The sequence below is a fragment of the Myotis yumanensis genome, unplaced genomic scaffold, assembly GCF_028538775.1.
Source record: "Myotis yumanensis isolate MYYU_CA2020_CCGP unplaced genomic scaffold, mMyoYum1.0.hap1 SCAF_6, whole genome shotgun sequence".
NCBI lineage: Eukaryota > Metazoa > Chordata > Mammalia > Chiroptera > Vespertilionidae > Myotis > Myotis yumanensis.
Window position 1 is genome coordinate 23,148,681 of NW_027223757.1, and position 14,219 is coordinate 23,162,899.

Consider the following 14,219-nt stretch of genomic DNA (forward strand, 5'->3'; position numbering starts at 1 on the left):
TATAAAAAAAAAAAAAAAATTTATATGCCCTTAAGCCAGAAATTTCCACAGAATAAACTATTTCTAAACACACACGAATACACACAAAACTAGAAATATTCATAAGTGTGGGACTGTTTGAATAAATTATATCTTTAAAATAAACTAGAATAAAGGTATAAAAACAATCTCTTTATACAAAACTTATCATTACTTGGAAACATGCACAAAAATATTGTCAAGTTTTTGAAAAGGCATATAATAAAAAATATGTATACTAAAACAAATGTGTATTACTTTATAACTAAAAACAAATTTAAGATATTTTCATTTTAAAGATAAAAAGACATGTTTTTGCTTAAAATTACTCATATATCATTTATTTAATATCAGAATCATGAATTTCTTTTTTCAGAATGGCAAATGGACTTTTACACTAGTCACATCTGAGGTCCTCAATATGGCAGAATAACATCTTAATTAGCATCTAAAATCCTCATAAACCCTTTACATACCTGATCCATTTTATTGACTGCAACTGCAAGCTGTGTTACTCCAAGAGAACGAACCAAGAGGCCATGTTCTCGCGTTTGTCCCCCAGTCTCAAATCCAGCTTCAAACTCTCCCCTGCTGGCATCTACAACTAAGACAGCTACATCTGCCTAAGGAAGAAAAAACAATCAAAACTAGAAATAATGTAACAGAATTTTAATTCAAAGGGCAGATTTTTCAGCTAATTGTGTATTGGTCAGATCTGAAAGGCAGATTCTAACCTGACACCAAACACCAAAGCAAATAAAAGAATTACACAGATGGATTACAATTTTTCAATTAAAAGAGTACCAGCATGCAGCAGGGGAATCATGATAAAAAATTTAAAAATTCTCATATTTGACTATATAATTATTAAAATATCTAGGTAAAGGAGGAACAAAATTAAACAAAATTAAAACAGAAGTCACACTTTTGTCAGATGGCACAGGCAAATTTTTGAACTCTCCATATTTTCCAATAATCATCTGTTATAAAAGAAATCAATGTCCTATATGTGCAGTGTTACATGTAAGTTACAAACTAACTGTTTTTTAAATTAACCCTATAAAGAATGTAAATAAACCATAGGGGGAAAACTCCCAAGCTTCATTATTTCTGCATAAATTCACTTTGAATAAATATATAGAACTTGAATATAAATATAACAAAAAGGCAGATGCTGAAATCGTCACTCCAACTTTAATAAATGAAATGTATATCTCATCAAGCACTTTTACCATTATTTTTACTATAAAGAAATTCATAGCTTTTACACATTTGTTTCTTTGTAATAAATTAGAACAAGTTTTATAAAGTACTGATAAAGAGATAACGAAAAATATTTCTCTATTTTTTTGTAATTTTTTAAAAGTTAAAGTTTTAAAATATTTTAGAAGTTATAACCCTAGAATTATAACCTCAGCATCAGGAAATTTTATATACATGTAGTACACTATTGTTAAGGAAATATCTGGTACCTGGGCCGCTCCCGTAATCATATTTGGAATGAAATCCTTATGGCCTGGAGCATCCATTAATGTTATAACTTTGGTTGTGGTCTCAAACTTTGTCATACCAACATCCATTGTTACTCCCCTTAAAGAAAAAAAAAATGGTCAGAATGCACTATATAAATAATCAGTGTAATGGATTAAATTATTTCATAATATAGGTTAAATGACAGTCTAAAATCTTAAGTAATAATGGGGATTTTATTATATAGCCTATTACTTTGAGAAATTAAGCTATCAATTTGGGCTAGAATTTCTGCTGCAAAAGAATTATACCCATAGAGCTTTAAAATAAAGTTGTGGATGCAGCAAAGATTTTTCTTTTTCTTTCTTTTGGTAAGCAATGTAGATTGGAAACAAAGGAGGATATGTGTGGACATCTCCAAAAAAGGGAACAGTAAAATGAAGAAAAGGTAAAATGAAGAATGACCACTATCAGGGGGTAGTTTTCCTCACCTTCTTATGTTTATGCTTCACTAATTATAGAAACAAAGTTAGGAAACTTTCATCTGTATGTTACACATTAGAAAATAGGAGATATCAAAGGAGAGGCCCTATTTTTTAAAAAATTGAGAAAGATGAAGAGTCGTTTGTTTCATATCCCATTTCATCCTTCTTAAAGACCAAATACAGTGCCTCTTGATAGCCACACAAATACAGGTTCAGGTTATAAGAAAGTCCAGGGAGCGTCTACAAAGGTACTAAGTCATTCTAGAAATTTAGAAGAGAAATCAGGTGGGCAATGAACTAGGTAATTATTCATCTGTTTTGCCCAGGATAATCCAGAGTAATGAATGAACACCCTCTTTTACTACCTAGTATCCCAACAACTATAATGATAAAATACATGTTCACCCTAACAGTAAGGGAACTGTGGGTCTCCTTACTCAAATCATTCTAAGTTAATCTGAACCCATGGGCCATCTGAACCTCTGAAATGATGCTTCATTCTCTTTAACAATCCCCAAATAATTGCTTTTAGATTAGTGATGAACTGAGACTTATTCCAAGATCCTCCCTAGACTTCTTTGACCACCATATACTCTTCACTCAGCTCTGGTCTGGATTTGTAAGCCTAAAGATGTCACTCATTTTACTAATTTCTGTTCAACACACAATTAGAATGGAGGATTTACAAATATTTAACATGCTGGGATAAGCAACACATATTATTTTTGAAATGTTATTAAGGAACATAAACTGTCGAGTTAAAACTCCCCTTCTGTATCTGGAAGCTTCTCCTAGCTACAGAATAAAGGGATATTCTAAAAATTGCATCATGCTGAATAATAGAGAACTAGCAGCAGCAGAAATATGACAGATAACCAGCAGATGTATTATTTTAAAAACCACTACAAGCATTGACTACTCTAGGAATGAGATTATTATGTTACTTCCCAGCTCAACTCACTTAAGAAAATTCACACAAGCCATTCTAACTTATAGTGTCCTCAATCTGTTTATGTACTTAATAGGTGTAACACAGCAAAAAAACAACAACAACAAAAAAACCCATATACTTTAATAATCTGCACAGTAAACTAGTAGATAAAAATTTGTTTAGTCTTCTGATATCATACATAAATTTCACTGTTTTCCGATATAAATTTTCTAAAAATTTGCAGCTGTCCCACTAACTTTCCTTACTAGGTTGGAAAACAAGTATGTGATACTATATGTAGAATAAAGGGGACACCTAATAAGAGAAAAAAACACTGTAACATAAATTCCTATTTATCAAGAAAGCTAAGGAATATTAAGATCCCCTCTATTGAGAATTACCTTATATATTATAATGTAGACTATCCAAGACTCCAAGAAAAAATACACATTTTTAAAAAGCATGAAAATCCAAATATATTCTCTATTCACATTCAGAATGAAGACACAGGCACAGAGAATAACCATTGCTGATTCAGGACTTTCAGAGGACTTCAGGTCTTTAGAGTAATTATTTTGAGACAGCTGACACATCTGCGATTTCACTTAATTATTAAGGTTCTCTTTCTTTCTTCACAAAGGTGCCCCTGACTCCCCCACCCCTACAATTCTAACATGATATACAGTATATCACCATTCCAAAAAGGCTTCAAAAGAAACACTGAGTATTTCTAGCTGCATTCTCCTGCTAGAATCTCCCCAATATTAGCACTGAACACAGTAACAGATACAGAAGTAACTGACTCGATTAAAACTATATGGTAGGAGATAGGTTTAGACACTTGTTGACTTTTGTCTCACGAAACACAGTACAAAAAGTATAAAAGTAAATTAAGTCTGGTCATTTGCATTTACTAGACATTTTACTATAAAAAGTTACCTTTCCTTTATAATCTGACATAAAATTAAAAGTCTTACTCATAATTTTAATTCAAAATCAAGGCAATTTGACATATACTTAGGGAAGTAACAACAGAAATGTCACTCATTGAATAATTAGCTAAGTACTTTTACTGCTTTTTTAAAAAAGTTTTAATAAACATTCTTTTAAATTATTCTCATAGAAGTTGCAAGAGTAAAAAACATGTAGATTCGTTATGTATGTAGTAATGAAAACTACAGTAAAAATATCTCCCAAATAATTGAAATCTTTTTTCTAAAAATAGTCTAAAATATTTAATGGTGTTTCACACACATTCAACACATTTTACATACTTAATTAAAATATAATTTCAAACTGAAAATTTTGAAATATAGTGACTACCTTTCCCTTTCTTCTCCAGTCTCATCCAAGACCCATGCATATGCAAACGAAGCTTTGCCAGCCTTTTTAGACTCTTGTTCATACTTATGCATAGTTCTTTTGTTTACATTACCCAGAAGATAAAGCATATGGCCCATCAGAGTACTTTTCCCAGCATCAACATGACCTAAGGAAAATTGATTCAGTATTAATACTAGGTACATTTTCCAGATGTTGTTCACATTGAGGCATTGCATGAACATGGAACTCAATAGTTCACAGCAGTGTTTAGAGTAATAAATACCAATTTTTATTAAATGATATTTAAAACAACTAAATAGAGGGAAAAGAGCATGTCTTTTTAGAGAGAAAGGGAATTTCCCTGATTTTTGGAAATTAAAATTGTCAACAAGACATGCCATTTTCAAAATGGTCACAAATGAAAAGGTCACAGTGAAGTCTAATGACCTTGGAAGTTGGCATTATTTCACCCTGGGTGACTAGAAAGCATTATGATGCAATGCCCCCTTGCTTCATGTCCATTACACCCATAGAGAGACGCAGAGTGGAACAAGTTCCCATGCTGCAACTAGAAAGCTGTGAGGCTGAGGCAGAGTTGACTGACAGTCAAGTGGGGCAAAGGACATTACCAATGACCACTAAGTTGAGGAGTTGCTTCCCTCCTTGCCGCTTCTCCAGCTCTGCTTTGACATCGATCTGCTGCCTCAGCTTGCCAGACTTTCTCACTGGTGTTTGTGTTGAACTCTGCTCCTCTGATGCTTGAATGGTGTGGGATGGAACAGCTGATTTAGAAACAGAATCTAGAACATCAGAAGAAGCCATGCTGGTATCTTCACTAGGGTGTCCTTTTTGAGGTGTGTGGAAACCATGACCATTTTCTTCAGCAGTTACTCTAAAGAAAGCAGAGATAGGAAAAGAGTGATAAAACCAACTTGACAGATGTCCTATAATGTCAGAAGGGCAGAGAAGTCCTCTCTTCATCTTTCTTACACTTGCAAACCAAAAATGACCTCTGCTAAGTGGTTAGAGTCTGTTAAGGTAGAAATGATAAGTAGCTAGACCCAAACCACACAAATACACACTTGGAAGATCTCAGAAGAAAAAGTCTACCAAAACTATAAGAAGAAAACATCCTGTAAAATAACTGAAATTCAAATTCTAATTAAGCCCATAGTCTTAGCCATATAATCCTATCAAAACAGATGGCATAAAGGGGGCATTTTTAAAAGACTGACACAAAATGTGTTCCTGGAGATAAATTAGTAGTAAAAAAGGAGTTTTATCCCTAACTTGTTGTTCTAACAAGGGAGAGGACTTACAATCTCTTTTGCTCAAATTGTCTTTAAGGAAGCTATCTCTAAGTGTCTACATATTCTTAATACTTTTGGCAAAGGAGTCTCAATTCATTAATTCAAAAAGTACTTGATTGATTTACTAAAAATGACAACACATACTAGGCACTGATGTTGAAAAGATGATATAGAAATGAGGAAGTTATCTACTACTCTCAGAAGCTTAGAATCTAGCAAGAGGCTCAGATACATAAAGTAGAAACAAGACCACCTAGCTTAACATATTCTCTCCTTGACAACGAAGATGCCTCTTTGACTATTCTCCACAGAAACTACAGCAGTGCTATCATGTGGATAGCTATAAAGAATGTGACTTAACCAGCCAGACTATGATATACCTTACATTTCCATCATTGACTATAAATAATAGAATTAGGACAAAGAGTAGGTTAAATTGCAAGTCACGTTTCCCTCTCGGGATATTTTTATATGCTCCACACTTAATCCTATACTTCAGGAAAGAAACAGATTGTTATATCTACAACTTTGTTAAAAACCTCATATACATTCCCATTTTATTGTGCTTTGCAAAATCTTCAATAGCCAATTTTGGTGTTCATTTTTTTATAATGCTTAAACTAGTTTCATCTTGAACTACACAGACAAAATTTTACTAATGTGAAAAATGCTCCCATCCTGTAAAGAATTCCAACAGGCTAAATTAAGTGAAATCAAATTTAGACTAAAATTTGCAAACATTTACCTGAATGCCCAGAGCTAGCTCTAAAACCATTTATGAGTATGTTAAATAGAGTTTATTCTTATATTATTAATTACTGCATTATTTATTTGTATTGCAACTGTAAACCTACTTTTGCCCTCCCCTACAAGTAATTCCCAAATGCTACTTACCTACGCCATCTAGTGGCACAAGGAGTCCCTATCTCAAAAGTGTTAGATTTCACAAAATCGTTTTTAAAGTAGCTATAAATAATTTAATTTAAATAAGGAAATTGATAGTGAGACAGATTATGTTACATACATGGGTAAGTCCAGAATTAAGTCTAATTTCTCATCCCCTTCTTCTGTACTATGACATACTGAAGATTGTGGATAGCTCAATGTTAATGATACATTTTCTGACAGTCTAACTGGACACAGACTAATTTCAAAAAAGGAGGCGGGGGGGGGGGGGGGGGTTATAAATCTTACCCAGGCACTTCAAATCCCATGGTTTGCTTCTTTCCAGATACAGTCATTTTAGCAACTTTTGGCACAATATCACATTCACTTCGAGATGACTGGGAATCTACTGATTTTCCTAATTAAAGAGTAAAATACAGAAGTTTAATTAATTAAAAGTTCATTTCTAGAAACATATATATTAAATAAATATATAATGAAAATCACATTTCATAGAATTCATGTCTTTATAAACACATATTCTTTTCTCTAAAACATTTTAGTGAAATATTAAAAAGCTGAAAAAAATTCTTCTGACACCCTATTCTGGAAAATCCCCTATATCAGGCTTTTGTTGGGCTTAACCTCCACCAAATCTCTTCCTAATTTTGAATTGACTCTAAAGTTTCAGTATTAAGAGGTCACGAGGTGGTTTCTGCACTGCACCTTGTTCTGACGATACACATAGACCCTCTATCTCCCTCTCCCACCACACCCTTTCACAATACTAAAACTGTTTGGTCAGTTAGCAGATGGCTAAACTATTTTTAATCCTGTGATACCTATAAACTGATGAGAAAGCTGAGAGTCTGCTGAATTGTGCTGAACACTGCATTTATTTTACTTGCACACAATAATAAACTTAGTAAGACATCTGCTATCTATAAATATGGGGGAAAGGTCACTGTAGAAAAAGTGAATTAAGAACATGGAGTAGGATAAATTATGAGCTACATCAAAGTTAAGACTTAATGCATATTTGATCCTTTAAATACACACACACACACACAATTCATGGAATTCTTAGAATGTAACTTTATAATTTTCAACAAGAGTCCTATCAGGGTCCACATAAGACTACAGAAACTGCGACACTGGAGAAATAGCAAGCAGCCAATTGCCTGCTGATACTGAGGTTGAATGAGGAAAGTAAAAAGCCTGGTGAAGCAAATCAAGTTTTCAACAATCGTTGCACAAAGGAGAATGATTTGAATATTAAAAAATTAGGAGAATTGTTGGATAATATTGAGAGCCTACTTAAGACTTGTAATAATGAATTTGTGATGGAATCAATCTGCCTTTGTGACTTTCTCTAGCAATGTTCAGCTCAGGAACAGGCACAGACAGGACATTATTAAATGCTTCATTCCGGGTTAAGTTTCTACCCAACAGGTGCAAAAAGAGAGCAGAAAAAGAAGGTAGTTGAAGGTACTGGCAAAAGGGGGAGGGTTGAAATTATCTATAATAATAAAAGCATAATATGCTAATTAGACCAGACATCCTTCCAGATGACCTTCTGGATAAAGCTATGGCGGCAGGGGCTGGGGCAGAGGCGGTCACCGAGGCTGCGGGTGCACAAATTTCATGAATCGGGCCTCTAGTAAATAATAAACTCTAAACTATATTTAAAAAGATAAAATATAAGAGTACTGATACACTGGGAGAAAGTAAGACATGAGCACAACCAGGCAGTTGTGGCCAGAATAAAATGTGTGAACTAGCAATTCTGAAGGAGGGGGCATTAGTGAATTGCTGATGAGAAATGAAGGTCACTGGAAGTGAGATAGCCAAGGAACTGAAGGTCCAGGGTGTCAGACCTGGTTTTTCCAAGTGATGCACAAGCAAGCTATGGTTGTGAAGAGTTGAGGGTGGAGAGAAAAGCGGTAAACCTGCTGCCAAAGTCTTCAGTGTATAAGAAAAAGTGGCCAGTAGATGAGGGCAGTGAGGACTAATGAAAGGTTGATTCAGGCAAAAAGACAGGAATTTTAAGGGAGCAGAGATTTAAAAAAAAAAATAAAAAGGATTAAGGAATAGCAATGTTGGAAAAGGCAGCAAAAAGAACAAAGCTGCCTTTCCAAACCCAGAGGTTTGAAAGGGTATCAATGAAGTAAGGCAAGGAAGTAGAAAAATACTAGAAAAACATTGAGAATAATAGAGGTATTTGCTTTTCATAAAAAACACAGTTCCTAGGATTATAGCAAATGTAGAGAGGAGTGAAAGGTGAGTGAAGGTTAGGAAAGAGGAAACTGAAAGCATTATCCTGATGTTTTGTGTATGAGGGGTGGGGGGAGGACATCCTAATTGACTAAGACAAGAAAACGGCACGGTGGATTTTGGCCTCAGTTAAAAGAATAGGGGGAAAGAATCATTAAGCGCAAAAATGTCTCAATCCAGGCTAAACGTTCCCACTCCCCATTAAGATTAATTTTAATACCTTCCAATCATTTTGCATGAGGAAAATGTCTTGATCCACTTACACATTTAGTACATTGAATAGTGTAATTTTGACTTTTAAAAAAAGTAGGTGTGTCATAAAATGACATCAAAGGTCACTAAGCATAGAGAAAAATCATAATGTGATCCTGTAATATTTCTCAGGATGCAGTATATTATTTTTCATTCTGGTGATTCTTACAGGACATCAAACAAAGGTGTAGTATTTCAAATATGTGGTTATTTAAGTGCAAGACTTTTCTTAGAAGAAAAACATCTAGTATTATAGATCTGAATACCACCCACTAAAGAGTCAGTCTTAAACCTTTTATTTCAAACTTTTGCTGAACTTAAATGAAAACCTCTGCTTGCACATCCACAATTTACCCTCTTCAGACTCACCCCTTTGGTCTTTAAGCACACTTGGCATTCGACTACTAACTCTTTGAAGGTAGGAACTGCCTTATAGATATGTTCACCTAGTCCACAGAACATCACCCAGTGCTCTGCCAACAACAAGCACTCAATAAATAGGGTTTAATGATTATTCCCTAGTGGTTTAAATTTTGAAACCATGAATTGATCTCTTTCACTTTTGCAAATTATCTTAGATCTCTTCTTTGGACAATAACCTCCTCTACCTGCTTCTTACACTTAATACCAGCTGCCTCCTAATATTTAGAGATCTTGGCACTTGCTATAGACACTCTCATGTGCTCTCCTGCCAGGTGCTCTGCATGCTCTTTTCCTTCGTAACAACCACAAGGGTAGGTTTTTATTCCTACTTCAGATATACCAAGGGTATACAACTTGTGACATACCCAGATTTTTTTTAAAAAGAAATTAATCAAATGGTGGCTATTATCAATGAGCATTTACTCTATTGAGAGACATTTATAAAAGTTGGAGATGAGTTACAGAGACAATAAGCAAGAAAATTCAAAGTATGTACCTAAGTGATTATGGGAGACTTAAATGAAATGAGATTTAACCTGACCCTGAAAAATAAAGAGGAGACAAAAATAACATGAGAAAGGGCATTTTTAAGTGTCATTGGGGCAAAAATTCTGAAAAAGACTGGGCAATGATCATTAAATTTTTATACTAAGACTATGAAATCGAGGCTTTGAATAAAAGGCTTAAAAAAAAAAAGAACTTTCATAGATTTATTTTCACCCAGTAAGTAAAAAAGTATAAAAGAAAAGTAATATTAAATATTCTAAATTAAATTAGGAAAGATAATTAGAAGTGAGGAAGGGCAAATTAAGATTAGGTAAAACCATAGAAACTTACATGTGAATTTTCCATAAATTATGCTACTCTGTCTCATCATTCTATAATTCCTTTACCTTTCCCAAGCCGCTAATAAGGCATCCCCCAAGCTTCAGTCCTAGGATGCTATTTAAATTCTACAAATAAAAGAATAGGGGAAAAGTAATCAACTCTAATTAGTCCAGTATGGCTAAAAATCTAAGGCTCTGTCACCAGAAAATTCTAGAACTTGAGCCCTGACCTAACCATCAAAGATTCCAGAGACCAAGTTTATCCCACTGCAAAATGAGGATATCACCACCTACATTACATTGTCTATCTCACAAAGATGCCATAACTAATATTATATATGTGAAAGCACTCAACTATTAATTTAAAAAATATTCTTCAAACAAAACTCTTAAATCAAAAATAATTTAAGTTTGTGGTCAGTACATGTCTACTGTAATTATTTCTAGTTTGACTGAATAGTGCTGCAACCATTAACTTCTCCTTTTAAAATGATTACAGATGACAGGGTCAACAAATGTTAGATGTAACTAGGCACTGACAGTAGCACAAAAAGTGTACCATACCTAAACTTGAACCCAGTTGTGTGTGTGTGTGTGTGTGTGTGTGTGTGCTTAAATTTATTTAAGTGTCATACAAGTAAGGTTAAGGAGTACATGACAACACACACAAAAAAAGACCCAAAAGTGCAAAATCCAATCAATGGGACTATTTGGGGGGAACATAAGCCAAGTTGATGTTGAAGTTCATCTAGAAGATTAAATGTGAGAGGATGACCAATAAAATTTTAAATTAAGAACCATGATAGGGGAACTGCCAGATATCAAGACCTCCAATAGCCCTAGCCAATTTTGCTCAATGGATAGAGCATCGGCTTGTGGACCAAAGGGTCCTGGGTTCGATTCCAGTCAAGGGCACGTACCTTGGTTGTAGGCTCCTCCCTGGCCCAAGCCCTGGTCAGGGCTCATGTAGGAGGCAAACCAATCACTGTGTTTGTCTCATATCAATGTTTCTCTCTGTCTTTCCCTCTCTCTTCCACTCTCCCTAAAAATCAATGGAAAAATATCCTCGGGTGAGGATTAACAAAAAAAAAAACACAAAAAGACCTCCTATAAAACTGAAGTAAATTAACATGGTAATAGCACAAGAGTAACTTGATGAATCAGAATAAAGTGCAAAAGGACCCATTAATAGGAATATATTTTTATTTGTTATACATAGCAATAATACTTGAGTATATGAAAAAACATATAGGAATGTATAGGAATGTGTTATATACATTTATAAATAGAAATTCAGTATATACAGAGATGTTTCAAATCAGTGGAAAAGGATGAGTTATCCAATATTGTATTGGGAATATTGGCTATTCACTTGAGGAAAAGGCTTTATTATGTCCATGGTATATCATATAAATTTCTTGTTGATTAAAAATATGAGCTTAAAGAGGAATTGTAAAAATATATTTATAAATTCAGGTAAGACTGATGAGTCTTATATAAAATTTTAAAATTTCTCCCTGATTAAGGGTACCACAAGTGGACATAAAGTATGTGGGGAAATATAATAAAAGAGCTCCTACAGACCAATAATAATAATAATAATAAACTCAGAAAAAGTGAGCAATCAATATACCAGGTCAAACTACACAACAAAGAAAGATGTGGCAGAGAAAAGGGAAGATAGGAATGGGAGTTTGGGGGGGGGGGGGGGAAGGGGGAGAGAGAGGAGGAGGAGGACCAGGAGGAAGGGAGGACTGAAAAGAGGAAGTAGTGGAAGAGGGGGCATGGAGGGCAAGAGAAGGAGGGAAGAATAGTAAAAGTATTTCTCCTTTTGAAAAAAAATATATTTTTATTGATTTCAGAGAGGAAGAGAGAGGGAGAGAGAGAGATAGAAACATCAATGATAGAATCATTGATCGCCTGCTTCCTGCACACCCCCTATTGGGGATCAAGCTCGCAACCCGGGCATGTGCCATGACCACTGAGTCACACCGGTCAGGCTCTTTCTACTTTTTTATTAGCACCTAGTGTTGCCAAAGGAAGAGGTTGGAGAAAAGCGCTGACACTGTTGGCTAGAGTTCAGCCTAGAATACCACTGGTAGGGAGAAATGTGATAAAATTTAAAAAGTATTATATACTTCTAGAAATGTATTCTCTCTTGATTTTTCTTAGAATAAAGTAAAAACATACTTAGCAATAACACTTCGAATTAGTGTACCACAACCCAAACACTTCCCATCAATGATCCTGATTACAACATAATACTGAAAACATCCCCTAGAAATTTCATGTTTTATTTTCTAATCCTCACATGAGACTATGTTATTGAGATACATGGTTTAGAGAGAGAGAGAGGAAGAGAGAAAGAAACATTGATGTGAGAGAGAAACATCGATGTGAGAGAGAGAAACATTGATAGGCTGCCTTCTTTATGCACCCAGGCCAGGAATTGAACCTACAACCTTTTCTTTTGCTTTTTTTTTTGGTGTACAGGAGAAAAAGCTCCAACCAACTGTATCAACCAGCTGGGCTGGAAAGTTCATGTTTTGAAACAGAGTTCCAAGTTGATCCAATCAATCATCCAATGACAACTTTATATTCAGAATGTTCTAGTAAGGTTGAAAGTAATGCTCTAAAGCAGCGATTTCAACCTTTTTCATCTCATGGCACACATCAATTACTGAAATTGTGACACACCAAAAAAAGGTATAATTTTTATTCATTCACACTGGATGGCTATTGTGTTAGCTGTTGTCATTTTTTATTTGATAATCTAAAGGAAATGAGGTCAGTGCCCCTGACTAGTCAGGTACTGCATGTTTTAAAAATTCTTGCAGCACACAGGTTGAACAATTTTGTATTTTGTGTTAAGTAATCAATCCCCTTGTTTAGACTCCCAGGCTCCTTGACAGCAGGGACTGCATCCTTTGGGTTTCTCTATTTCCACAACCCACGTATTTAATACAGTGTACAAACAAAATCAATTCCTGATAGCTCTGTCAATGCTCTGATAAATTCCTAAAAAAATTAAGGTAAAAAACTAAAAGGGAATTATAAATGTGACCTCTTTGAACATATATTTTTACTAGGTTAAAAAAAAATCATGGTAAAGTCTATCCTGCCCTTCTTGGATTCTTTGGGTAGGATTTCTCAACCTTGGAACTACTGACATTTTGGGCAGGATAGTTCTATGTTGTCCGGGGCTATCCTCTGCATTGCAACATGTTTAGCAGCATCCCAAAAATGTCTCTGGATATAGCCAAATGTCTCTTTGTGGGGCAAAATCACCTCCAGTTGAGAGCTACTGCTCCAAAGAGTTATTAGCAAAAGAATTAAATACCTATTACAAACCCTACATACCCTCACCATCTCAAATACATACATCATCCAAACTTACCCTCTTGTCAACAAAACGACCAATTCTGGTCTTTTCCCGTCCAGCCAAGCTTAAAACCTGTCACTGATTTCTGATTCCCTTTTCTTTTGAAACCTCTACATCCAATTAATACTATTTATATTAACTTTTCCCTCATAAATATTTCTCAATTTTTTCCTTTCCCACCTACTTAAGTCAGGCCCTTGGGCCCTTAGTGTTGGATATGGCGTCTCTCTGCTTTCTGTCTCTTACTTATCAGACAATGTCCTACCATTATTTTCATGAGAATTATTAATACGAGGAAGCCCAGGCTTCTTGGTAATGCATGAATCAGAGAGGCCAACTTCAGCATTGCATGACGAAACATTCCTGGATTCATTCCACAAAGATTTACCAAGCCTATGAGGCAAAAACACTAAATAAAGCAAATGTAAATTTGCTTGCATACCTTTATGGTCCCTCAGGAGAGACCCGATAACCTGCCAGTTCACCAGTTACTCTGTTTGGTAAAGTAGGTAAGATATATATTCTGCAGTCAGACAGCCTGAGTTGAATCCAGGCTCTGCCACTTACTAGTTATGACTTCAAGGGAATCATTTAACTTCTCTCTGTGCCCAGTTTCCTCATGTGTAAAATAACAATACT

General features: G+C 34.9%; 1 protein-coding gene across 5 annotated transcripts in view; it reads right to left on the bottom strand.

Moving 5' to 3' along the window:
• Nucleotides 1–14,219, bottom strand: part of HBS1L (HBS1 like translational GTPase) — a 79,446-nt gene that overhangs the window by 19,281 nt on the left and 45,946 nt on the right. For 4 of the 5 annotated variants that reach the window (XM_070417732.1, XM_070417735.1, XM_070417736.1 and 1 more), the window contains 5 exons: nucleotides 6,732–6,840; nucleotides 4,857–5,119; nucleotides 4,228–4,393; nucleotides 1,491–1,608; nucleotides 495–641 (listed from right to left, as the gene is read on the bottom strand). In XM_070417732.1, coding sequence (XP_070273833.1) covers nucleotides 495–641; nucleotides 1,491–1,608; nucleotides 4,228–4,393; nucleotides 4,857–5,119; nucleotides 6,732–6,840 — 803 coding nt within the window. The remainder of the gene's footprint in view (nucleotides 1–494; nucleotides 642–1,490; nucleotides 1,609–4,227; nucleotides 4,394–4,856; nucleotides 5,120–6,731; nucleotides 6,841–14,219) is intronic. The other variant, XM_070417733.1, reaches the window with a different exon arrangement.